Source organism: Malurus melanocephalus, unplaced genomic scaffold (genome assembly GCF_030028575.1).
Source record: "Malurus melanocephalus ecotype Western Australia unplaced genomic scaffold, MMel_1.1 scaffold_120, whole genome shotgun sequence".
Lineage (NCBI taxonomy): Eukaryota > Metazoa > Chordata > Aves > Passeriformes > Maluridae > Malurus > Malurus melanocephalus.
The window spans coordinates 764,352-790,700 of NW_026623352.1; the positions used below are offsets into that span (position 1 = coordinate 764,352).

Consider the following 26,349-nt stretch of genomic DNA (forward strand, 5'->3'; position numbering starts at 1 on the left):
GGGGCGTTCCCGCCCGCCCGGTGCCGCCCCTCAGCACGGCCGCCATTTCGGGAGCGCTGAGCGGGCGGGCGGCGCCCCCTGGCGGTCCTGGGGCCGGCCCGTCCCGGCCGCCATGAAGTCCGTGTTCGTCACGGTGGGCACCACCAGCTTCGATGAGCTGATCGCCGCCGCCCGCTCCCCGCCCGCGCTGCAGGTCAGGCGGCCGAGACACGGCACCCCGCTCCGGTGCGGGCCTGCTCTGCCCGGGGCTGGCGCCTGCGCGCCGCCAGCTGCCCCGCCCTCCCGGGCAGTGGTGCCGGGCTGTCTGAGGCGGCCGGAGCCACCCGGGGGGCCCTGGGGACAGGCGTGAAGGAAAGGGAGGGTCGGTCTGTGGAGTGGAGTGGAGTGGAGTGGGGAGGGAGGAGCAGCGGTACGGGGGCCGGGGTAACCGGGAACTGGGCTAGGCGCCGCGGTGCCCGAGTTGGGCACGTTCTCCACACATCTCTCACACACCCCTCACACACCCCCTCTGTCTCCGCCTTATCCCTTCATTCCACCGCTGTCATCCCTCCGCATCATCCCCCTCTGATCCCCGTCTCCTCCATCCCTCCCTTCCTCCCGCCGTTCTCTCCCCGTTATCCCCTCCATTCACCSCTCCCGTTGCCCGCAGGCGCTGCACAGCCGCGGTTTCCAGAAGCTGGTGCTGCAGGTGGGCCGGGGCTCGCTGCCACAGCCCGGCAGCAGCGGGGCMCTGGCGGTGGAAGTGTTCCGCTTCAAGGACTCGCTGGCTGAGGACCTGCAGAGCGCTGACCTGGTCATCAGCCACGCAGGTACAGCCCCRTTTACTTCTCGGGACCTGCTGTAGGAGGTTAGGGGGATGAAGTCTTTCGGGCTCAGGGGTGGGCTGGCTGGGAATGTTGAGATCCATAGCTAGAGGTGGGCTGTTTAACAGTCTCCCCTGTTCTAGGAGCAAGTATTAGGATATTTCATCACTCACTGTGTTTTTTTGTTTCTCTTGTAGGTGCCGGCAGCTGCCTGGAGACTCTAGAAAAAGGAAAGCCACTAATAGTAGTAATAAATGACAAGCTGATGGACAACCATCAGCTTGAACTGGCCAAACAGCTCCACAGGGATGGCTATGTCCTCTACTGCAACTGCAGGTATGGAGCTGCTGTGGCTATGCTAGATGGACAAGAACATTAATTTCATGTTACTGCAGAACTGAGAATGTAACAAGGAAATGAACATCCTTCTCTGTAACATCCATCCRGATATTAGATTTTTCAGAGTGGATAGATTAGGTACTAATTTACCACACTTACCAAGCCTTTTGACCATGCTCTCTTCTAATATTTTTTTTTCCATTTGAGGGCACATGTATTCACATTAAAAGAAGAATAATATAAGCTAAATAGAAATGGTTGAACTTGGAAGGGTCAGGTAGCACAGTAGAGGTACCTAACAGCTACTCTATCTCTCTGCTCTTTTTCACTAGTTGTTGGATTTTTTTTTTTTTTTGAAGTCTAGGAATAAAACAGCCCAGACCATCAGATCAGTTTGTAACCATAAACCACAGAGGGTCAATTCGTCCCTGCAGACTTAGGACTATCATTTTGCTATCTGGATTTTCCTTGTAAAGGGCAGTAAAGTTGGCTTTGGATTCACTGACATAACACAAAGTATCTGGAGTATGTAGAACAAAACGTAAGAATGGTCTTACTGATCAAGAGTCTGTACAGTTCAGTGTCCTGTTTGCAGTGGCCATATGCAGCTGCCCAGGCAAAAGCAGAAACAGGGCAAGAACATACAGGACTTGCTTGTGTTTCTGTCTTGTGTTTCTTATCCTTTTAATTACTTGGACTCAGGGGATTAATAAATTAGATATTGTCTAGTTAGTAACTTTCAACACCTTTGTCTTTCAAGTACTCACTGAGGCTGCCCTTTTCACCAAACTTCCTGAATGCACCATAACCTCCGACAAGGTGTTTTACTGCTGTCAATTCAGGGAAAAAAAAAAGGAAAACTAACAACCAACCAAACTAAAACACACAAGAAGACCCACCCCAAAATAAACCACCAAACAAACAACACACCAAAAAAAATCTCACCCCTACCCCCAACTCATTTTTTTAGAGTTCATTCTGACTCTTATTGGGTTTTATTTCCTCTCCTGTTTTTGACTATGTCTTACTGATTTTTATTTACTTCTGATTGACTCCCTTCTAAAAGTAACAGATTACTTTTAAACTGAAGGCAGAGAAARTGTAACTCCCACTACTTTGTCTGCATCTTGTTCCTTTGCCTTGCAAGTAGGATTTCATATGTTTCAGAAGAGCTTTCTGAACAGACTAGGCCTGGCRTTCATTTACATGGAGCAAGTTTCTTAAACTCATTATCTTGGTGCTTCTGTCAGCTGTGGAATTTTTATTTCTTTTTGTTGGGCAGTGCCAAGCATTTGAGCCTTATTTGCAGCCTGATAATAGCAAGTAACAGATTGATGTAGCTGTTCTTTCTGGCTTTGTGATCAGGGGAGAGCTCTGCCATGTGTTCAAACAGGATGAATTTCCTGGTATGGTTATGGGGGAGAGCCTCAGATCTTGTTCAGTATCCCAGCATTGCAACCACAGAAAATTAGAATGTTCAAGCCCTGAAATTGTTTGAAAGCTGATGGAATTATGTTCTCAGTAATGCTGCCTACGAGCCAGCGCAGGCTAGGGCCTGGTGCTCTCTGGGGTCTCTTGCATGTCCTGATTTATATTTCCATGCTAAAGAATTATGTATGGATAAATAGAAAGAAAATTGTGTGTATAAAGAAAYAATTCCCTTTGGGATGGATTTTTCTTCTTTAATTTTTGGTTTTGGTCTTTTTTTTACAGCACTCTTGTGGAGACATTGCAGTCAATGGACTTGTCAACTTTAAAACCTTTTCCTCCTGGACAGCCAGAAAAGTTTGCTTCGTTCTTGGATAAAGTTCTTGGGTTTCAATAAACAAAACAAAGAAATAAAAATGTTAGAATAAAATGTCTCATCTCCTACTGAGGCCTTCAACACTAAATATCCACCAACTGGGCCAAATCCTCTAAAAAAATATCACCTAGTATTAACTGACATTAAATGGCTTCCAATTTAGTCTCATCCAGCTTTAGGCTTAAAGGAGCACAATGCCAATAAGGATGGAGTAGGAACTGTCTAGTTTCATTAGCCAACGTATTTACATCACAAAAATCTGCACTGGGATGGTAATTCCAATGATGAGGACAAGCTCAACTACTTAAAAGGCATGTCATATGCATAGTGGTCTCTTGACCATATTTRCCAAGTACAGGTGGAAATAAATTGTCTACGTTGATGTTCCTGTCATGTTCTGCCGATGCCTTTATAGCTCTTGGTTCACGTGTTTACAGAAGCACTGAAAAAAAGAGCTTAAAAGTGAGAGACTTAAGACTCAAAGAAGGGAAAAAGGCATGTGGTGAATCCAGGTGAAAAAGGTCAGCTGTAAATCTGCTGCCAAAGTGTCCACAGCTGCCCTGGCTTTGGGTGATTTACCCACAAAATACAACATAGGAGGGGGACAGGCTTGGCAATACAATCACTCCATCTACATGGTATTACCTCATCATAACCCACTAGTTTGGACTTCTGCACACCCARTGTTTCCTATTAKATTATGYGTARGGAAKAAATTGTTCCYTGGGAGGGTGGGGAGACCCTGGYACAGGGTGCCCWGATYAGCTGTGGCTGTCCCMTCCTTGGAAGTGTCCAAGGCCAGCTTGGACAGGGCTTGGAGCATCCTGGGACAGTGGAAGGTGYCCCTGCCCATGGCAGGGGTGTTRAAACTGGATGAATTTTAGGGTCCCTCCCAACCCAAGGCATTCTGTGATTCTTTGATGCYGATCAGAGCTTCCCATTTAAGGTATTGACATTGACGACTGTTGATTTTACATTGATTTACTCAAGTAAATATTTTGAAAACCAAAAGGGGCTTAAACTTTAAAATATTCATGCATGTTCTTAGGTCTCTCATGCTCTAGAATTTTAGAAGTGCACATAATTGGTGCTAATAGCACTTCCTACACGGACATTATTGGTTCGGGGGCTTTGTTGTTTAAAACAAGAAAATAAAACTTGTATTACTGCATCTGATGTTTAAGTACAATTTTWATGAGGTAATTAAAAATACATACGGGCATTCTAATCAAATCAAGCACAAAAGACTACATGTGAAATAAATCCGACCGCACAGTTGAGCAAGGGTCACTTTTGCCAAATCCCAAAGTTTGCCTCAAATACTTGATAAGGAGCRACTAAGATTTTTCACTCCCTTAACGATTTCCATGGAGCTGTTATTTCAAATTCACTGCTAGCAGCTTGCCTCGGGAGCACGCAGGGGAATTCTGAACAGCCACTGCGCTGATGGTCCCGCTGGTTAYTGGCAGTCAGGGGCTCGGTGACCGATGAAGTTGGATGGAGCCAGCTTAGAGCCCTTTTACCAGACGGAGATGCTCGCCGCGGCTTGGATGCGCAGCCACGCCGAGGGCCAGCGGGCCAGCCTAACGCGGCCCGGCGGGGACAGTGCAGCGGGATGCGAGGGGCCGGGGCCGGGGAGTCCCGCAGGTGGGCGCGGTGCCTCATTAGCGGGGTTCATTAGCGGCGCCCCCGTGGCGGCCTCCTCGCGCCTCGCCCGCGTCTCCGTGCCCGCGTCTCCGTGCTCGCCTCTCCGTGCTCGCCTCAGCCGCCCTGGCCGGGAAGATGCACAAGGGCTCCAAGAAGTACTTCGGGCAGAAGTCCTTCAGCGAGGTGGCCATGGACGACTACCTGGGMAGCCTGGGGCTGTACCGCAAGATGACGGCCAAGGATGCCTCGTGCCTCTTCCGAGCCGTCTCGGAGCAGGTACGCAGCCGGCCGGGCTGGGGGCAGCCGGGGCGCCTCAGGCCTGGGGCGGGCCGGGGGTGGGCCGGGGGTGCTCCGGGAGTGCTCCTGGAGATYCGCCCGAGTGCCCAGAGCGGGGTTGCGGCAGTGGGATGGGTGGGAATGCGTGTGGGGATGGGTGCGATGGCTCCGGCCGCTTGGGCTTCCCTCAGGTGTGCGCCGGTGCCCCTGGCCCCCTGCMCTGCCCCTTGTTGTGGTGGCGTTAGTCTGTAAAGCCTACGGGCTGAATAACGCGAGGCGTCAAGACTGACGTTTTCTCCTTTCATACCGTTATTTTTCCAGCTGTTTTCAACTCAAATTTATCACGCAGAAGTTAGAAAAGCTTGTGTCTCGTTTATGAGGGAGCACCAGTCTAGGTTTGAATCCGTAAGTACTGCGTGTTAGACAGCTGGGTACCTAGAGGGAAGGGCTGTGGAAGGGGGACTGGTTTAGTATGAGTACCGAGAACACGATGCTTTGCCACACTTGAGGCTTGTAAGTGAGGAGAAATGGCAGGGTTGAGTTTTGCTTGSACAAGATTTATTTGACTTTGTCTCTGAAGTTCCTGCATTCAAYCAATTTACTGAAACCCAAGCAGTGAGTATTATTTATGTAGTGTAATCTCTGTGGAGCAACTATTGCAGAATTTAGTAGGTGGAAAGYGTGTAGGATTGTGGAGCAAGAAACAAATATTAAAAGGTGGTGTGACATTCTGAAATAATTACATAAAGTTAGGGGGTTTTGAGGTGGGTTTTTTGATTGGTTTTGTCTGTGGCAGTTGGTGTATCTGCAGTGTGGGTTTGTATGGTGTTGGTGGATTTTTGGGGGATTGTGTTTTGGATTTTTTTTTGTTCTTAATCTAATCTAGGAGGGACTTGAGTATTACTTGGACTCAATATCCTTAATATCTTTTTTTTTGCATCTCTTGCTATTCCCCAGATGATATCCCTTATCATTCCCCTGTAATATATCCCAAGACTTTGCCCTGTCCCCTCCAATTCAACAGCTAGTAGCTGTCATGTAGTATTTAGGTTTAAATTTAACTTTGCTTCCCAGCTGCTGAAGTTCTTATTTGTGTTCTTCTTTGTTTTGTTTAAAGTATGTGGAAGGGTCATTTGAGAAATACCTAGAACGACTAGGAGATCCAAAGGTAAGACTGCTCTAAGACTAAAAGATTGAAGTTTTTAGARACTAGAACAGGAGGGTATTTAGACRATGATTTAAAATGTTTGTGGGGTTAAAATTTGAGTTTGTGGGGTCTCATTTGTGTAGKTAATACTAAGGGTTTGTAGTGAGTAAATGTGAATAAACTATACATGTATAAACAATACTAGTTTTAGTGGGGAATTTTTATGGGAGTAAAGGGGCTGGACGGTAAAAGCTTATTCATAACTGTAGTTCTCCTCTAAGAAGGAAAAAGCAAAATAYATTAAATGTTTGTCAGTTTTTGCAATCCCCTGCTTCTTCCTTTACTGTTCAGACTTTTGTTTTAGTTTGACCAATAACCTTGGTGAATGCAGCAGTTTCTGGAACCAATGTGSGTTTAAAAAATTGTATCTTGAGCGGTGTGTTTGATTTGCTGCCAGAGCTGCTCTATCTTAATAATTTTGGYAATTGTGGTCATCCCATGTAGCAGACCCCATTTACCTCACTCTCCCCTAAATCCTTATATCTCAACTTCCAATATATTGATTGTTTTAACAACCTGATGAGTTTGAATATATATTTTAATACTACAGAAGCTTAGAATACAGTTGTTGGTGTTTAAATGCTTTTATTATGTCATGTCATCTCATAATCTTGCATAGGAAAGTGCTGGYCAGCTGGAAATGGGTGCTTTATCAGTGATGTACAAGTAAGTATGTCTTTTTGAAGTTTCACCTTGTTTTGGACTTGTGGGTGTGGGGGTTCTGGCCCCAGAATCTTCCAAATGTCACTGGGGGGGTGAATGTGTGAAACGTGACGAGAAATGCTTCCCTAAAAGTCGTACTTAACTGACATATAAACTGTGCCCTTGTTCCCCTAGTGGGAATTAAGGGGAGGGACAGTTTCCAGGGATGTTTGTTTGTTATCTTCTTGCTGATGTTAAACTTGAGTGTCAAGTGTTTGTTTCTAGTRGTTGAAGGATGGAAAATGGGGAAAAACGAGAAGGTGTGCATAGTGAAAACCCTGTGGGGTAGTTATAAGCATGGCTAAAACTGACGTAGGTGTTCTTGTAAACTCCAGAAGTGAGGAGTATCTGCCCTGCCTGGTGTATAAACACTGATTTTTATTTCAGAGGCAACACAGAACTGTTCARGTGATGCTGCCTTGCTAAAAATGCTATTATCTGTGAAAAGTAATCTGTCTCTCCAGTGGTAGAAATTAGAAGCTGCTTTTTGCAGGCTCATTCTGTCCCAGTCCTAAAAGATCAAACTGAAGTCGGGCAAGAATTATTGTRTCCCTGCACTGAGGTTCTAGTCCTAATGAAGAGTTACTAAATCACTTTAACTGAATTGTGTCAGTGTCTGAGCACTCTTCTGTTAGCCTAAGTACTTAATTTAATCTGTGAGTAAACATCATGGTCTTTCACAGATAATTTTTATTTTCCCCTCAAGATGGGTTTACTCATCTGGCTATTCCTTTATTGCAGCATTCATTTATCAGGAAAAGTGCTTTGCTTGATTTGTCTGTAAACCAACAGCTCTAAACGACTCCCTGCAAACACTTCGTAGTGTGGTTCTACTGAAAGTCTGCTCTTGCTAGTCTTGTTTTCCCTCTGCTTCTCTAGGCGAGACTTCATTGTGTACCGGTACCCTGAGAARCCACCTACACGTGCTACAGACAATGACTTTGAAGACAAGGTCAGTAGAAGTGAGGCCAGTTTCGTTCTGTTCCCCTGTTAGTCCGGTTTCTTACTTTTCCTGGAGCTGGATGAGGTGTACAGTTTTTTTTCCCGTGGAAAGGGGAAGCTAATGGAAAGGGATGACTTAACAAACTGAGTGATTTTTGTGACGTACAAATTAATTCCAGTTAAGAATGGGAGCTATTGGAACAACTTACTGACATCAGAATTGCTGCTGGGGGCAAAAGCAAGGAGTATGAAGGACAAATACTCTGCATTACCTTGCATCGGATCCCTCTGGTGTTTTTTGGAGCCGTGTAGAGGTGGATGCACAGTTGTGACCACTGCTATGGAGCTGAAGTAAAGCTGCTGTGTCGTGGATTTCAGTGTGGGCTGTTAGATTTGCTAAAGTGGCCATTCTGCTCTGAATGATCTGTTAATGATCTGTTGATGAGCATTGTTGTCTTCATTTATATATGCTTCTTTCTTCATCTACACAGTTCCCTGTGTRGCTTAATGTAATTCCAGAATGAGTTGAGTTTAAAAATCAAGCAGCATGGTCTAAGTGTGTGTTTGCCCTCCCAGGCTTTCCCACCAGAGCTCTCATTAAGTGTTGGCAGCTGTCTGTCATTACACTGCGAGTGCAGGCAGCAGCTCCTTCTGGTGTTGCTCTTCCTCACCACGAGGGGAGAGCTTGTGTTGGCAGAATACACAGAGCACACAGAATTAAGTCCTGGCATCTCGGCTCCCTCTGGGAGCTGCTTTCTGGGAAGCATCCTTGCTAGCAGCGTGCTGACAGCTGCCCGAGGGATTCTGCCCCTTGCAGTTGGCTGTGGTTGTGTGCCAGAATGGGGTTTGGTGGGACAGATGCATTGACACACCATGTAAATGTGYTGTAGAAAGCAATTCTTCTGTTTATAAAAAGCAAGGGTTTTAAGGGCTACAGAAGTAAATGTGTTCTCCTAGTCTCTCAGGAAGGGAAGGATGAAATGTGCCTTTGACTTTTGGGGCAGTGTGTCTCAGGGGTGCTGCATTCAATGAGTTGTATTTATTTTACCTCCTGAGCCAATTGATGGTTTTGGASGTATGCTGGAAACAAACTCATAATTCATCTTCAATAGAGCAGGATRTACAGATGTTTTTTGTATGATAGAAAAAACTAATTTAGCGAGTTTACCTAAATTTCAGTTCTGAGGTGATGCTATAGCTTTTTCATATTTATATTGAGAACATTTAGTTTTTTATGAGATKATGTCAACTCTAGAATGAAAGGATATCAGATGGAATTTGGGGTTACATCATTCCAGCCTTAAAGCCTCTTTTTTTTATTTTCCCAGATTTTACTGTGTTGTTCCGGTAACGGCCATTATGACTCTGTGTATTCAAAACAATTTCAGGAAAATGCTGCTATTTGCCAGGGTAAACTTGAAATCATTTTTCTATGGAAGAGAACCGTGTGTTTTCAGATGTTTATAGGCAGGGTTTGTTTCAGTTTTCAGGGGTGGGGMGAAGAGCCATGAAAGCTCACTTATGGCATAATATGCATACACTCATTTTTCTATCTGTTAAGTGGGGTATTGGCCCAAATGACATCCAGAGATCCCTTCYTTCAGCTGAGTTACTTTATGATCTTGTCCCTAACTGCATTTAATGTCACTACTGCCTTGTAACAGTAGATAGTACCTGAAGATACGCCTGCCTTGAAAACTGCAGCAGTTCTTACGGATCTCGTATTATCGWGCTTTGTATTGATTTGTTCAGCTGTATTATATGAGATCCTGTACAAAGATGTGTTTGGCATGGATGAGGAAGAATTAAGGTCTGCAGTTGAGGTGTTTCGAAGTGGATCCAAGAAGAACAGAAACAGTGGTCCTGTAGGAAGTGAGGATGCAAACTTTGGTTGYCTCCATGAAAAAGAGGCCAGAAATCCATCAGAAAAGAGGTAGTATATTGGGAAGGGGATCTGGTGAGAGGGAAGCAAGAAAAAAAGCCTTTAAAACTTTGCAGAGGACAACTTTTCCAAGTTTCTATGAATTTTTACAAAATATTAACTCTTTTTTTCTATGTCATGACACAAATACAAAGCACAAGTATATCGCGGAAGAGAGTGTGCTTTCCTTGGAGCTGGGAAGTGTCACGTAATTTGAGTGTCTTCTGCTGCAGGCTGGGTTATAGTGGTGTGTTATTCTGTAAAATGACAGCTAATTTGTAAGTAAAATTGCTCCTTATTTCATTAGAGCTTTTTTATTACTTTTTTAAATGAGAAACTTGCTACTCTTCTAAGCCTCCAATAGCTCTGAAAGCTTGAGAGTTGCCTCTGAATGCTTTCAGACAACATTGGTTTGATGGGACTTGGCAYAGAGTGTCTTTTTATGCTTGACAGTGCAAGAATTTAATCAGTCAGTGGGATCACATTCATTCTTTCCTAACACAAGCAGTAGCCCTCGTTAGGGGTGGGTGTTGGAGCAAGCAAAGGTTATGTTCTTAAAGCTTGGAAAAGGTTTGTCCTGCACTGCATTGCACTTCACTAGTGTTTAAAGCAAAATGTACCACTTGATGGCACCATGGTGCTTTTTCAGGCTGTATGAACAGTTGGTGGTATTAATTCTGGTAGAAATCGTGTGTTGCATTGTTTGTAATCTTGTTTTCAATTACTTAGACTGGATGACTGGGAAGGCAATGATACTGACAACACGCAGGAAACTAAATTCAAACAAGACATTGAAGAACAAAAGGTTTGTCAGGGGAAAAGTCCTTATGATTTGCATTTGGGGTGGTTTTTTTTCTGTTGTATAATGTTACCCTTGTTAGGGCTAAATCCTCTTTACTATTTACTAAAAATGGTTTTTTGGAAAGTGGGTGGCTTATTTCTTCCATCTACTTTTTTTTGTTTTGCTCTTGAGTTTCTCTTAAACTGGAAATGCACTTTTTATCTCTGAAGTTCTCTAGTTCTTCTGTAGCTAATTCTTATTTCCCCCAAAAGATTGAGCTTAGCAGGTGTTTCTCGGTTTGCTTTTTTTCCCCAGAAAACAGTTTAGATTGGTTTGCTCTTGTCTTGAGCACAGTATAAATTGCTTTAGAATAGTTTTAGAAGCTCTACAGAAGTGGAGTTTTCAGATACAATAGCTGAACTTCTCACTGACTTTTGAAGCTTTGGCTTCACTGGTCTGGTTAACTTCTGAGTACAGAAATGCCAAATGTTACTCTTGAGCCTGCCCCAGTGCTTTCTAAAGTCTGTTTGCTCAGCACCTGAGTGCCTAAATCTGCTTTCATGCTTGGAGTTCAGTTTTTAGGGAAATACAATGAAAGTGAAAATTTTTGAAAATAGCATCTGTAGGTTTTAAAAKGGTCTACAGATGCTGGCAGGATAGAGACTGTGCTGAACATGTGAAATGCACTTGTTAATACTCCATTCCAATTCTGTTTTTAGCCTCCAGAAAATCCTCCAAAGATGCCTGTTCCTTATAAAGTCCTAAAGGCACTGGACTCCTCCATCTATCGAAATGTGGAGTTTGATGTTTGGCTGGACAGCAGAAAAGGTATCTTTGGGAAGGGAAAAGTCAAAAAACACTTCCTGTAGCAGGCTTAGCATTAAATTCATGAATCTGAGTCCTATCAGCTGTTTCTTCACAGCTGAAATGTGAAGGGCACAGGTGAACCYAGCAGATAGCTGTAGGTAGGACATGTCCTACGTTTCCTGTCTGCCATTGAAGGTACAAAATGCACGGCCTCTGATACTGTGTAATGGTACAAAGTCGYTAAAAATCTGATCTCTGCTACTTACTGTGTATAGGAAATAGGAGGATTCAAAGCAGAGTACAGAACTCTGTTGTCATTCTGTTGTATTGGAAGGCATTCAAATGTGAGAGTTTTTTGTTACAGCATGTGTGCAAAGACTCCTTTTTATAGCAYGATTTTGGCCTCAGAATTGTATAATAATGAAGATCTCAAATTTAGCATTGAGATCTGTCAAATGAGATGAGCTTTTTCCTGCTTCCCAGCCCTCCTGGGCTTTAACATTCTGTAGAAATTTCATGGTTCTCATGGCTTGGGAAAGGTTGGTTGCTTTTTGGCATTCACTATGGCTGATCTGTAAAGCAAGGATTTACCAAGAAAGATAAGTTTTTAAGTGATATTTGATGTCTGACCCAAAGTGCTTTGCATGCGGAAGAACTCCAGCATTTTACCACTGCGTAATCAGTAATGAGGATCATTAAAATTCTTGGAACAGAGTGTGGTAACCAATTATCTGAGTAGAATACTGACGTGCAGAGAAGCCAGGCAAGAAACAGAGGTAAAAAAAGCTGAAATCTAACAGCAAGGAGACTTCAGGCAATGTTAGCTTTTCCTGGATGACATTTYGGTTTGCCAAGTGCCACTGGGGCTGTGGCAAGATAAGACTTGTCCAACATTCTTAATTTCAGGATTTGTATTAAATGCAGAATTAACTCTGTGTCATCACAGAAGATGCATTGGTGCAGTAGTAGTGCTGCTTACTGCGTTATCTGGATGTTATTGGTCTCATGYGACTTAGTCTGGCTATGGTCTATTATAAGAACATCTAGAGTTACTCCACTGCTACTGTGGGCAATGTTCAGCTATGCACAGGAATTATTTAACTCAATTGGTTTATAAACTCTAGTTGGATGCTGTCATGAAGTATTTGTAGGATATGTGAAGTAAGAACAGTAGTTTAAAGGTTTTCTCCCTTTTATTTATTTGTTTATTTTTAGAGCTTCAAAAAACTGACTACATGGTGTTTGCTGGGAGACAGTACTATTTAGGAGACAAGTGTCAGGTTAGTACTCAAAGGAGACACGGTTACGATAAACTTAAAACTGCTTTAAATGGTCTATGATAAACCATGAAATCATTTGATTTTACAGTAAGGCTTTTCTCATTCTCTTCCTTGTAGATGTTCTTTTAAATGGTATTTCTTTCTAAAATCTATCTTTAAATTTGTAATGTGAAGGAAAAGCAGTTTGGGAATTCAGTGTAAACCAGTCATACACATTCTCTAAGTGTGGAAGTTCCAGGCAGAGCTCAAAATGTACAGGAGGTCCTTTTGATGTAGTTGTCTTTAGATTTTTTACTTGGACTAAGTGACAATTTTGGATAGTCTTCTTTCTCAACAGTGAGGTACCAAAATATTTTTATAAAATAAAAAGGGGAGAGCTAAAAAAGGGAGGAGTGGAATGATCTGGACAGGAGATCTGAAAGGAAGGTCAGTTTTCTTTGTATTCTGATGTCGTATGTAGTGAGGGCTTGTTTTTTATCACTCTTTAAGGTAGTGCTGATGATTCACTCAGTGACTTGTTTCTCACTGAGCAGAGCTTTCCTTTTTCCTATTTTATCTTCTGTTCTCCTCAAGCTCTTAAGCAGCAGTCTTTCTTGGTACTTATCTGCTGGGCACAGGGGATAAAAATAAGTTAGGGAGCAGCTATCTTGCCTCTCAGTTGCTCACAAGACTGATTTTTATTTCCTTTTATCCTCCCAGAAGTTTGCACAGTGCTCTTTATTTTGCCTGCAATTTTGARGAAGCATTTGAGACTCCTGGGCGTGGTTGTTCCAGTATTGTAGGACTGGTTAGGAGAAGCCTTTGCTATTAGTGGTTTGTAGACAATATTCTGATGCAGCTGGGGTTTTTTTAGAACTTCCCTTGTTCTCTCTCCAGGTATGTCTGGAACCAGGAGGGAAGTATTACAATGCTCATATCCAGGAAGTTGGACAGGATAGCAGCACGTTGACTGTATTTGTTGAGGAGCTGGCAGAAAAGTAAGCAATGTGGTGATGATTTCAAATTTGAACTCTTTATGGTTGAGAGGGTTTTTCTTTTTCTCTTGGATTTCTAATGACCAAAATCATTATTGTAATGCTTTCTGTGAAATCCTGCTGCTCTTCCTTCACTGGAATGTAAAAGTGATCTTGGCAGTTTGGGCTTAATTCACAGAGCGCAAATTGCCCTCTGCTGTTAGGTTCTCTGGAGTTTTTATGTTGTACCCAAGCAACGAAATAATTGGCACTTCTGGTGAATCTAATAACTTGCTCCCCCTTGCTGTTCAATCATTCACCCTCCTCCAAAGCTGGGATTGATAACACCCTGCAAAAATGCAAAAATTCTGTGTTGTGCCTCTGGAGGCATACAAATGTAGAGGAGAGAGGCTTGCCCTAGGAAGTAAATAGTGTTGGGACTAAAGCCTAGTATGTCTTCTTTTATTAACCAAGTAGCAGTAGTGTGTGTTTGGTGCCAGAGAAACAGATTATTTATTTTCACAAACTATTTTCTTCTGTTTTTGTGGCTTGACTTTGTGTTGTCCAGAGCGTATCCCTGGGGCACTCCCAACATCTAACATGGGTGTCCTTCCTGCAGGCACACAGTTCCTTTGGCAAACTTAAAGCCAGTGACACAGGTTGCTCCTGTCCTTGCTTGGAATATGGCTCACAACAGAAGAGGAGGAGCCTATCAGAAAGTAACGGGTGGACACTTCTCCGGAATAGGTTTGTACAAAGTTTCTGGAAGCGTTCCTTTCCTTGGGAAGTAGGGGAGGTGCTCGTGGCAGTTGTAACTGTAGCAGTCTTTGGATATTGGAAGTGACTTCATGCAGCCTGTGATATAAAACATGGTCACTGTGCGGGTTTGATGTAATATCATCTTTCAGAGATGAATTTGCCTTTGAAAAAGAGCAAATCCATTGAAATACAGAGCAAATTGGGTATTGCTCAAAATTGCCAAGAACAAATTTGCTGCTTGAGAACCATATAAAAAGACACATCAGTGAACCAGAGAGCTTGTCTGTTGGCATTAGCAGAGATGCATGGGCTTCCCCAGCCAATTAAATATAGATTCTGTTTAATTTGGAGTAGGAGTTGAGGTTTTTACTTTTATTCTATAAATAAATACAGCTTGCATRAGAGAGGTTTTAACACTGAGTGCTGGTTTGATCAGCTGAAGCTGAGAAGGTATGGCATGTGAGATCCTTGTATTCTCATCATGTACAATGTCTGCTTGATCCTTTTAAAAGTAAGGGTCTGGAGTTTCCATGCTTAAAAWTTATTTTTTCTGGATAGGCTTATTGGCTTTCTTTTCCATGGGTCCAGATACAAAGTCTTCTCTTTATCATTTGAGACTATATCTCAGGTTTAAGGTGTAAATCTCCCTTTTTTGTCCTCCATGGAACCTGCAGAAATGGATGTGAAAACACGGAAGAGGATGCTCAAGAAGGTCCGTGGGAAGGAAGTRTTCATGGCTGTGGCTTACAGCAGGGGACAGCCAATGCTGCCACCCCGGCTGCAGCACAGTGTTCCCTCAGGGCGCTTCCCTGCTGTTCACTGCTCCCAGGGTGCTGCAAATATGGCACCCTACAAACCCTATCACCAGCAGAATCCTCCCAGACACCACCGGGAATCTGGCATGCCGAGGTAGGGAGCCTTGAAAACCTGAACTGGCCACTTGTTTTYATTCTTGCTGCAGCCTGGTTAGGAGGGGATTTTTGTTGCTCAATAGGTAAAACTATAGCTGAGAGGCACTTTGTGGGAATTCCACCTTTTCCCCTCTAAACTCAGGGGATCTAACCAATTTATAGACAGGCACAACATGCTTGGCCGTCACAGCATTCCACCCCAGCCCAGGCCAGAGAGGCTGTCAGAGCTCGGACAACTTCTGCAGGTCCTGGGGAGTGACTACAAACCTCTTCTACCACATATTGCTCTGCCAGTGAGGGGGGAGGATGGTGGGACAGAAATTGCCTGTTTGCAGCACWGGGTGAACACAGAGGCTTTCTTGTGGCTCTGCAGCAAGGACTGAGTTAGAAATGAGTACCCAAACCYGGGTGAAARTGCAGGTGGTGCTGATTCTTCCCCTCCTCTGTTGTTCCAAGCTGGTACAGCCGCAGCCGCCGCCAGATGCAGGGTGTGAACAAGGAGTGTCAGTACGGCTTTGTGGCAGTGGCTGCGGAGGAGCCTCATCCTGAAGAAACTGTAACTTTCTGTGAGATTGAAGGAGAGGATGATGCTGCTTTTCCCATTTCACCAGTAAGTTATGAACAAAGGGTAAGCTGGAGCCTCTCCTAGAGAGAGAGGAGGAGAGAAACCTGTATGAATGCTCAGCACTTTTTTACCTAAATATACAACAGCTTTTGTTTTCTTGGACTAAGGTTTAGCAGTGAATGTGCTTYTGAGAATGGAAGACTGAAATTAGTCTAGTTGCTGTAAAATGTGCTTGAAACCTCAGTTTTTCTAAATGCTTCCCTTCTTGCTTTATACCCTCACCAGCAATACTTGTTTTCTTTTTAGTATATTTTCATAAACATAGTCATGTTTCTTCTTTCGATTGCAGTTTGAAAACAAAAGCTCTTCCTCACGTGCATGTCTGTCTAGCTCTAAATATTGTGGGAGAAAGCTTTTCACTTGTTTGCCACACCATAATTTATCATGTGGGTAGCAAGATTCAGAAAGCAGATAGTGATAGCCTGGATTTCTCCTAAGAATTTATAGTTGTGGTGTTTTGGATTTAGCATATTGTTCCTGACAGAGTTTCTTTTTCTACAGAAACAGGAAATGACTACAAATCTAGACTTCTCTTAAACCAGTCTTTTTGTTGAGCTGCAGATAAAGTGGCAGAGTGTCTTCTTAAAGTTTTAAAATACCTTTTTTTCTAATTTGTATCTACACCCAACTTTGGACTAGGTTTGCTAAGAAAAATGATTTTATGCATAGGTATCTGAATAGGCAAGCAGTTCTTAAAAAAAGAAAAAGAAAACCTAAAAAAAGCTGTGGTATGTTTGAATTTTTTTCTTTGTTGAAGCAGTGAACTTAACAAGTGTTAGACATGTATTTAAATGAGGGAAWGGGAATGTGCTTAGSGGTATTTAGGCACCAGTCATTTTTTCTTTGCTCTGATATACTAGATCTGTAATCTTTGCTCTGATTTTTCCTCCAAGAGTGCCAAGGAATAAGGACATATTAACCTGCAATTTCTTTTTTTCCAGCATGAAATCAATACAGTTCACTGGCTTTTCCTCCCCCTTGCTAGACTCTGCCTGCAGCTCCTAATGAATAGGTTTTCATGTTCATTCAGTGACTTTGTTATTGTCAATGCCAAAGCTTTCTCTCTGTCTCTTCCTTGTCTTGTTTAGTAAAGGAATATGACATTTCCTGGGGAAAGATGCATCTTGCAGAGGACTCTGCCATGCTGCTAGAGGCCTGGTGGGAGAATCTTCTGWCTTCTCACTTCTGCTTCAACCTTGGAAATCTTTCAGGCCTCTCTGAGCACTTTATCCATCTCATAGTCACCAGAGTCTTCTGAGGAGGGTTTTGAGTGTCACAAAAGAGAGTGAATCAGCTTTTTTACTCAMGCATCTCAATTCTGTATTCCTGCTTCAGAGAACTAATCTTTTACATTGTGGTGCGGCTAAAGACTGATTTCAGTGCAAAGACAAAGGGCCTGTAAAACATGCAAGGGGTGCTGTGGGAAATCTTGATGTGTGCTGCTTTCTGAAATAGTCAGGTTTGCACRTGTGGGTCAGCTTAGTGCAGGCAGTGGTGTCTATGCCAGCAGCCACCTATTGGTTCCACTAACTGGGACCAAAGATAACCTTTTCCATGAYAATCAGTGTTTGGATGAACTGATTGCTGGTGATGTGATGGGAATGCTCTAAAATGAGGAATGCAGTAATAAAGTTGGGGGTAGCAGCCTCGTCTGGGATCTGCTCCCTCCTTTTGGGCTTTGTTAGAGCTTGGGATAAAGCTGGCTAGGCTGTGGGAGGGAGCAGCTTGACTGCATGCCGTAGCACAGTGGTGGATCTTCAAGAATAAATTGCCTTAAGCCTGCAAGGCAGAACAAAAGGTGAAGGAGAGACATGTTGCAGTGAGCTGCATTAGAACAGACACACAGATGATGCTTCTAGCAAGCTTTGGCTGCAGCAAGCTGGGTGTGCCTGTTTCTGCTCTGTGYGTCTCTAGAGCATGGAAAGGCTTTAAATAATTTCTAAAGGCATGCTTCTGACACTGCTTTTCAGACCCAGACCAGCCCTGCTCCYATTGTCCCTGGCCCAGGGGGATTTTGGATAACAAGGAGAAACCCAAACTCTGTTTCATCAAACAAGCAAATCTTGAGTACCTTAGAGGAGGAGGAAGAAGCAACTGAAAATGGTGGGTTCTCAAAGGATTAATAGGTAAAAAAAAAAACATTTAAAAGATTGCCAATGTGGTTTTGATTGTCAAAAGTAGGTTCCTTACATGTCCTAAAGGAGACACAAAGTAAGATGATACTGAAAGTAGGTTGTTAATGGATGCACTACTGTAATTGCTGTAACCCCAGCTTGAAGCTTTTTTGCTCTTTTTTTTTTTTCCCTGGATCAAAACTTCCTGTTCTTTCTCCTTTGTAGGGAAATTTCATGAGGAATATATCTATGCACCTCCAGGTAAGTAAAGGTTTCGTATTTACTGATAGAACATTAGGTGACTGTACTATTCATTACGAACTGTTTATAAGTTTCTGAAGGATTAGATTTAATGCAGCTCTTTTTGCCTATGCCTCCAGATCCCAGCTGTGAGACTGCGACAGTGTTTGCTGCAGAGCCTGCAGCAAACTTGGTAAGTTTTACTGACACTGTTCAGATTTGGGAACCTTTAGGTTTATGACATTCTTCATGGAAACTGTTCTTGGATGTACAGTAGGCCAGAGACTTAATGAAAGAAAGGGACACTAATTTTGTTTATATATTCACCCTTCTTTTCCTCCCAAAATGGTGAGGGCCTTATCTGAGTCTTCAAGTATAGTCTGAAATGYACTGGATACGTTAATGATTTTTCCACCTATCCCTCTGCAAAGAGAAAGTGTATTTGAGTGCTGTGTACTTTTCTTTTTCTGCTCCAGACAGCACTTTTTTTTTTATCAGGCTGATTTTCAGATTATGCTCTAGTTAATCTTAGCCCTCCACTGTGGGACTGGAGTGATCYCATCCATGATAGAACTTATCTTGGATTTCTTAATTTTTTTAACTTGAAACCAAGTCTTTAAGTCACCTGCTTCTCCACAGTGGGTGTGAAAGCAGTCCTGAGCATGTCAGAATAAAACTATATTAGCTAAGCTACAAAAGACACTCTGGGTGTATAGTCCATAAACTAAAAAAAAAAAAAAAAAAAAAAAAAGTAAAATATGGGTATGGTGTTTGTGCCTTGTGGCTTCTTGGCCACTGAAATGGACCATGCTTTGCTTTGGAATCCCTTCAGGAAGAAGGGCCAGTCTCGGTGTCACCTCCAGATGAAGTGGCTTCCTACAGCTATCCCCAGAAGGTAGTGTCTGGTCCTCTGAATTGTATCTTTTTTGTGGTATCCCTGTGGAGAGGGAACCACTCTGCTCAGACTGTGTCTGTTTGTGGGGACCTYTTGCAGCAGAGAATGCAATTTCCTGCAAATACAAGCAAAACAGAAGATGCCTTGCAGGTCTCTGCAACTCTAAACTGATATTTTCAAGCCAATTTTTTGAGAATTTGGATAGTTAGCTGCCTTTACAGATAGGATTTACAACATGCATTTGTGTGAAGTGAGAATTTTTGAAGTATGCAGTGTTTTTATAGTCTTTGTCAAAGCCAGCTGCAGAGGCAGACTGTTGAATAGCCTTGACTCTTTTCCAGGTGTTGGTGAACTCTGCAACAGTTTCCATCTCCACAGATGTTTATACTGCTCCAGCTACAGGTCTCTCTCCAAATTCTGCTGCCTCCACTCCAGCCGGTGTCATAACAGCAGCTCCCCCACAAACAGCAGTTCAGCCTGTCATAGTATCTCCCTTTTCTGTGGGGAGGCCAGGTAGAGTGTACAGACTGCAGCTGTGGACTTGGATTGCCAAGTTTTCAGTTACGTTTTCCCCTCACTTCCTCCCCACATCCAAAACAAATGTTAAAAGGCTTAAAAAAAGTGTCACTTGTTTTGGTTTAAAAATACTCTGTTGTAACTTGGCTGCTGACTTCATTTAGAAGGGACAGTTGCCCCTGAATTTTTATGGCAGTTGCAAGTCTCTGCATTCCCCCCTTACCACTAATGCCTAATGTTTGCTAGAAAGTTCTTTTCAGCAGGCAGAAGTTCAGTGCAGCTCTCTTCACCTCCCCTTTCCCACAATGAATTTTCCTCTTGAGCTGAGGTAGTAAGCCTCTAGAATGCTTTTCACTTCCAGAAGAGTTGCTGGCTGTGGTGTTTCAGGATCCACACAAATGTTCAGTTCATTTCTGTGACCCTTTGTTTTTTGTTCAGTTATTTCTGTACAAGTAGATCAGGTTTGTGGGTAGTCACAGGGTGCACTTGCTGCTTTAGGTACTGTCCCTGCTTTGCTCTCAGAAAATGGTTATTATGAAAAAATGGTTTTCCTCTTGCAAAGAGCACTTCTGTCTTCTACAACTTTTCACTTGGCATSTAAAAAAACTCCACCTTTTATTCTGCTCAATTCTATCTCACTTTTTTATTTCTCTTTTTTTGTACACTGCATGAGAGTTTAGTCAGCACGGTTCTCAAAGCTGTCTGCTCCCTGRTGCCAACCTGCTGCTGTGTTAGAGGTGTGGCCACCCAAATGAATGTTCTAACAGTTGTCTGTACAGAAGAATTTTTTGTCCTGACATATSTTGAACCTTCTCTTGTTTTTGTGGGTTTTACTGTCACACTTCTGATGACTTGAAGTGATTAGTCTATTCTGTTGTTCTAGGACAGGGAGTTAGTTATGTAAGCGAAGTCTGGCCTGCCTTCCAATATGAAGAAGTAATTGAGAAAGAGACTTTGTTTTCATTTAACTRGGATATACAGCTTGCAGATAGAAAAGCAGTCAAGGCTTGAGATAGTGAAAAGTGTCCAGAAGAAATTTTAAAACTAGCTGGGAAGGTTTCAAAGTGATTGCTAAACAGAATTTTGTTGGTGCCTGTATTTAGGGGTGCTGAGGTGTCAAAGTACCTKCTGAATTGTGTAACTTAGCACCTTGCTTGTTTGACATACCATGGTGAAGTTGATATTTTTGGGTGACATTGGTTTCTTTCTAATTGTAGCAGTTTCTTCAGTGCCATTCCCAGTTTACTCAGCTCCTCTTCCTGCAGTGAGTGAGGTGGGAGATGCCAGTGCAGTTGTTCCAGCTTACTCTTGTGATCCCAATGGCAGTGATCTGCCTCGAGGTAACGATGGTGTTTTGTGCTTTTACTGCTGTTTTCCAGYACACTTCTGACTTGTGTTCTCCCTGGAAGCTTAACAGAAACCAAGTGAGAATACATAGTGAGAAAAAATGGCTCTTTGCAACTCCCAGGGAGAGAGAAATAATATTCTAGATACTTACAATAAAACATTTTCATTCCCAGTTTTGAACAGAAAGTTTGTCTGACTCAAATATGTGAATAGTGCAGCTCTAGACAGCATCCTAAAAAAATAAATGCCTAAGGAAAGGGTAGTTAGCTTATATCATACTTGCTTGTGGCAGAGTAATCATTTTTCTGCTAACTGATTAAAATAAGAATTGTGTATTTATAGAGCTGTGCTGTTGTGCAGTTCAGTGGGATATTTTGGTTGGTTTGCTTTGTGGCTCCAAGATGTGATTCTGCAGTGTTACCAACAAGGGCTAAAATGTAGGGTCAGCTTGTTCCTTGGGGGTGTAGCTTTGTCACATACTGCCATCAGYTGGAACAGGGTTTGGGGTGCCTTTCAGCTGCTCAGCAGTGACAATGCAGAGACCAAGGCTGCTGCTGTCACAGGTGCTGCTGCCATTCTCTGCAGGTRTTTTGCTGTCTTGCCTGGGCCCTCAAATCCAAGGTTTATTAGTCTTGGTTGTTCTGTTTTCGCCTTCCCTGCTGTGGTCGTGTGACTGACTGATCCTATGCACACATCAGAGTTTCTGCTTTCCAGCTTTGGTTGAATGTCCTTAACTGAGGCTTTCCCCACTTGGGAGAATTGGGTGTTAAGTGTGCTGRCAAGAATCTGGAGTGGATATGGATGAATAATCTCTCCAGACCTGCCTGGAGCTCTTCAACTGAGTCAGTCCACATCATATTGGCCATGTCCCCCTTGGCACAGACTGTAGGAATTTYAAAAGTTGCTAGTTAATAAGAAATTACACTTAGCATTTATGTGACACTGCTGGAGTGGAATCTATAGGGCCTTTAATGTAAAACCCAGCAGATTTGGAGCAGGGCAGGGTAAAGTATGTGGATGTGCCTGATCTAGAGTTCTGTGTGCTTTGTTAAAGACACCATGGATGGGGAGCAGAACTTGCCAACAGACTGAATTCCTGCACCTGGGAGGACAGCCTGCTCTTGGCTCTAGCATTACTTGTTATATCTGCATTTGTTCCAGTTTTCATTGTGTCTTGCATCTTGCTTTAATGGCATTTAGAACTTGGCAAGTGTATTTATTAACACTGTGACCCTGGGTGTCTTGCCCTTGCCTGGTGCTTTGTATTTGAGGGAGCTGTTGGTACAGAGCTGTTGCTATTACTGTGTTCAGGATTGGCCAGAGCTTCCCATCAGCACAGTAAAATCTCTTACCAGGAGATGAGATTTTTATCAGGGGTCAACATGGTCTTTATCCATCTTGACATGAAAATAGAACTTTTTTTGGCTTAGCTGTTGCTTTGTAAAATTGTCACATTTTACTGAAGATGGACTTGATTTCCAGACATCTAAAAGAGGAATATAAACAAAAAATGCTCTCCTGCTGTACTGGCKTCTGTTCCAGCATTCCACAGACCTCAGTATTTCCAGGATCAGTTTGTCACTTCAGTCTCCCAGCAATTCTTTTGTACTGTTATCGCTTCTATGGAAACAGCTGTTTCATTCAGCTCTTATGCTTGCTTTGCATAGATTTGCATAAAGATTTGAAGAACAAAATTTGATTTAAAAAAAAGCCCAACTTTCTCCAGATGTAGATGCAGTTTCAGCTAGATACTAAAAAGTTTGCATTTGTGGAAGCCTTTGGGTTATTTTTAATATTTTACTGGTTGCGGTCAGTGCTATAGCCAGATCACCAACAGGTCCAGGACCAAGGAAGGATCTGTGTGCACTTCCTAAAACAGCTGCCTGATTTATTGCCCTGTTAGATGTGCTGAACAGTRAAAGAATTGAGAATTGGCAGAAGCAACAGATGAACAAATCCTTGTGCGTTTAAAAACAGGTTGGCTTTGCTGGTGGTGTGCCTCCTGCAGCAAAATATGGCACAAAGTGCCAGAGAGAGCAGGGCTGGAGAAGGTGTGGGAGATGGGTGGGTGGGGAGGCACTGTGGAGCCCARACCTGGTCTAGGGCAGAGTGGGCATCTGTGAAGATGGGATAGGTGGTAACTCTGGAGGTGTTGCTAAGCTGAATCCCTTACTGGCTCCTTCTGAGCTGTCTCTGCTCTCCCTTGGCTTTAGCACAGCTGGGAGCTCCAAGCCTGTGCTGTGGAATAGGTCACTTGCTYATCCTGAGACTTTAAAGCAAATCTGTGTTGGAATCTAAGAAATCCATTATTGTCATATACAGTTCCAGAACTGCACCATGGGATTAAACACACACTTTYCTTTCCTTTTAATGGTCAACTTTGAAGGTTTAAAGCTGCTCCACAGGTTTTGGACATTTAGAAATGTGTTTCTAAGTTCAAAATCCTGTTGCTTTTGGAGAGAAGTTTCAAAGGTCCTTCACACATCTGGGACTGTTTCTCAGCCTATCATTTACTTGGCTGGGGACAGATGATTCAGTGCAGGGAAGRCAGAAGTAAAAGACTCTGCAAGAAAGCAGGGCACTGAGCGCCCTTGTGAGGAAGGGGGAGGGATGAATATATTTCTTATTTGGCCTTCCTTACYCCCATTTGGTTTAATATAACAGTTGTGGGGCCCCAGAATGAGGTGAGAAGGTCTTAGGATTGCTCTGTGTGTTGTCCCCATTGRCACATCCCTGTGGTCATGGCTCAGTAAAGCTCTGAAGGAAGATTGGTGCCAGAGCCACATTTAACACCAGGCAGCAGCAGTGTGGAGCTGTCAAGTTGTGTGCCAGCCCAGAGAGGGTATTTGCAGTGTGTGCAGTGTATTTAATAACTCTGGGGGTGAATTGTCACTGGAGGGTGTGTGAGGAGGCTGCTCCTGCCTGTCTGCAAGCTTCCAGATCCTTCCTCATTCCTATGGTGAGGGAGGGCTTTTAGTGGTCAGCTTAATTTAGGGGCTCATAATCAAATTTCCATTTGAGAAAATACTTTTTCCTTTAAAAAACCACCCTTAACAGGAAGCCAGAATTAAGTCCTTGTTGCTTAAACAGTGGAGACTTGTAACAGCACTGACAGTTATCACTTGAGTAATCAAAACGAATAAACTAAAGTTAAAGGTAATGTAGTCATTGAGTTAGATAAGTTGGTAAGACAAATGTTCTACTGTTGCACAAATATGTGACTGGATTTAGTTGAAAAGATAAAAGCAGTTTAACAACTATTTATATTCAAGATACATTCTTTACCCTTAACATTTGAAAGAAAAAGGARTGCTGAAATACTGTTGTTCATTAAGTAAGAGTAACTTAAAATAAAATGTTCTTTATGTGTATAAGTTTCTTTTGTCTCTTGGTTTATATTCCTCTGCTCTTTAATGTCATATCCTTTAATTTCAGATACAAAGGTCTTGCGGTATTATTTTAATATGGGATTGCAAGTAAGTGCTTTTAAAATGAGTGTAGTAAATTGTCTGTAAAAACTGCTGGGTTTCTTGACAAATGTACTGATGTATTCAAAACTTCCAAGTGTCCTAAATGTGCATTCTGTGCATATGATTATTAATATGGATAGACTTTCTTGGTGGAGATTAAAACATGGCTCAGGAAATGAAATTCCAAATCAAAATGTGAAGTACATTATATTATTTGTTTTGTGGGTTGTGGTGGTGCTGCTGTTTTGGTTTTACTTTCAGTTTTTTTGCTTTTTTGGGTTTTTTGATGGTGGATAAATATTTTTCTTTCTCTGAAGAAAAGGGCAAGAACCTGAGCCATTCTTAAGAGAATTTGTGTACTTAGATAAGACCTCAAAGAGCACTTGGAGATGTGTGGATTGAGTCTTATAGGATTTGTGCAGCTGTACTCAGGCTGGTTTAGCACCATTTCCCTGTGTTCTGGGAACCTGCTCTGCTGAAGAGTTGTCTCTGTGGCAGCAGTCAAATGCAGTATCAGTGCTGCTGCTCAGGGAAGTTAAAAAGGCAACATCCTTYAACTGAAGAAATAGGCAAAATCTCTGAGTATGACAAAGTTAATAAGTGGGAATCTTCTTTCTCTGGAAAGCCTTTGACACTACAGCAGCACGTGGCTTTTGCTGCAGGTATTGCAGTATCTTCTCTAGTAGGCTCGATTGGTTTAATGGTGTTGTTTTTGTTAATTTATTTGCCTTAAAGAGCTAGGAAGGAAAAAAAATGGTCTTCCTAACTTTAGACCTGAAAGTAGTAGTTATTTGGAGGGGGTCTGGGGAGAGGATGTGGCTATGCATGACCATRTTTTTCCCTCTCCTCCAAGTACTGCCATCAGAGCTGTTGGCCCTCCATGATGTACATGCAGCCAGTGCTGCCTCCATCTCCAGTAGAAGTGTACCCAGCATATGCTGAGCCAGCTCCTGTCCTGGACCAGTCAGTGCCTCAGCTCTTCCCTGATGCTGGGCAGACTGAAATCCACCAGGTTCCCTTGGAGGCATCCAATGGTTTGTATTTGAGCAGTGCTGTGTTCATGGTCAGAAAGCCTGCATAAGAAGGTCATGAGTGTGGCTAAAGTGTGTGAATGTGCTTTTTGTTCTTTTTCTTTTAAGGTAACTTCCAAAATACAGAGCCTCCACCCCTGTCCTATGGGCCAGTGTATTACCCAGTGGTGTCAGACCCCTTCAGCCAGCAGCCTCTGCCTGGCTTTGACTCTGTGGTTCCTGCCTATTGCTACATTGGTCCCTGGCATCCAGTAAATCCTCCCCATGGAAATTCCYCACCAGTGGCCAAGGCTGGGAGTTCAGCATCACCGCCTCAGGTGGGCTACATGGCCTCTCCTAGCCCTGCACCTCCTGAAGCACCTCAGGGAATGTAAAKCTGGGAGCCAGGAGCTCCTTCTTGGGTTCTCATTTCTTGTTTGCCAACTATTACCAATATKGTTTTGTAAATGTTATCCTTTCTTAGTGAGTTGAGCCAGTTGATCAAACTGCGTTCAAATTTGATGTTCCTCTTTAGGTTTATGATTGACAAGATCTGTTGCTTTAGTTGATTAGCAAAGCATAGGAGCAAAGTACTGTAGTGCAGGGAGCAGCTTGGATGTGACTGCAGAAAGTGAGAAAATGCTGTCACTAAAGGCACGTTGTGTCAGGGCTTGCACTGAACACTCAAACACCTGGTTCTTGCTGAAGCACTGAATCAGGCTGCTGCTACAACTCAGGTAAACATTGTCACAGGGTCATTAGAGGGGGATAATAATGTTTAAAATAAGTTTATTTTYCCAGATTTCGCAAAACAAAGCTGCTTTGCCTCTAGTGGTCACATATTTGTAATAGCTGTATTTCTTCAGACTTCATAGTGCATAGGTTTCATGGCTATGCAAAGYGTAAGAATAATGTTTTGATCTGTTGTATATTGTTGTACATTTGTAAGATTTGTTTTGTGGAAGCTGTTGCACATTCGGTGGTGGCTGTGGTGGTTAAT

At 43.0% G+C, this 26,349-nt stretch overlaps 1 protein-coding gene across 1 annotated transcript; it reads left to right on the top strand.

Moving 5' to 3' along the window:
- ALG13 (ALG13 UDP-N-acetylglucosaminyltransferase subunit) lies at positions 1–26,349 on the top strand. Its single transcript, XM_057370160.1, is given in 26 exon segments — positions 1–193; positions 650–809; positions 1,001–1,139; positions 2,856–2,965; positions 4,712–4,869; positions 5,191–5,274; positions 5,987–6,037; positions 6,696–6,742; positions 7,658–7,730; positions 9,049–9,130; positions 9,473–9,653; positions 10,371–10,446; positions 11,142–11,250; positions 12,445–12,509; positions 13,386–13,486; positions 14,082–14,209; positions 14,896–15,130; positions 15,275–15,313; positions 15,315–15,425; positions 15,589–15,698; positions 18,097–18,132; positions 18,252–18,304; positions 19,348–19,519; positions 24,305–24,345; positions 25,193–25,373; positions 25,479–26,349. Coding segments are annotated over 26 exon segments (2,889 nt in total). The 5' UTR covers positions 1–112; the 3' UTR covers positions 25,745–26,349.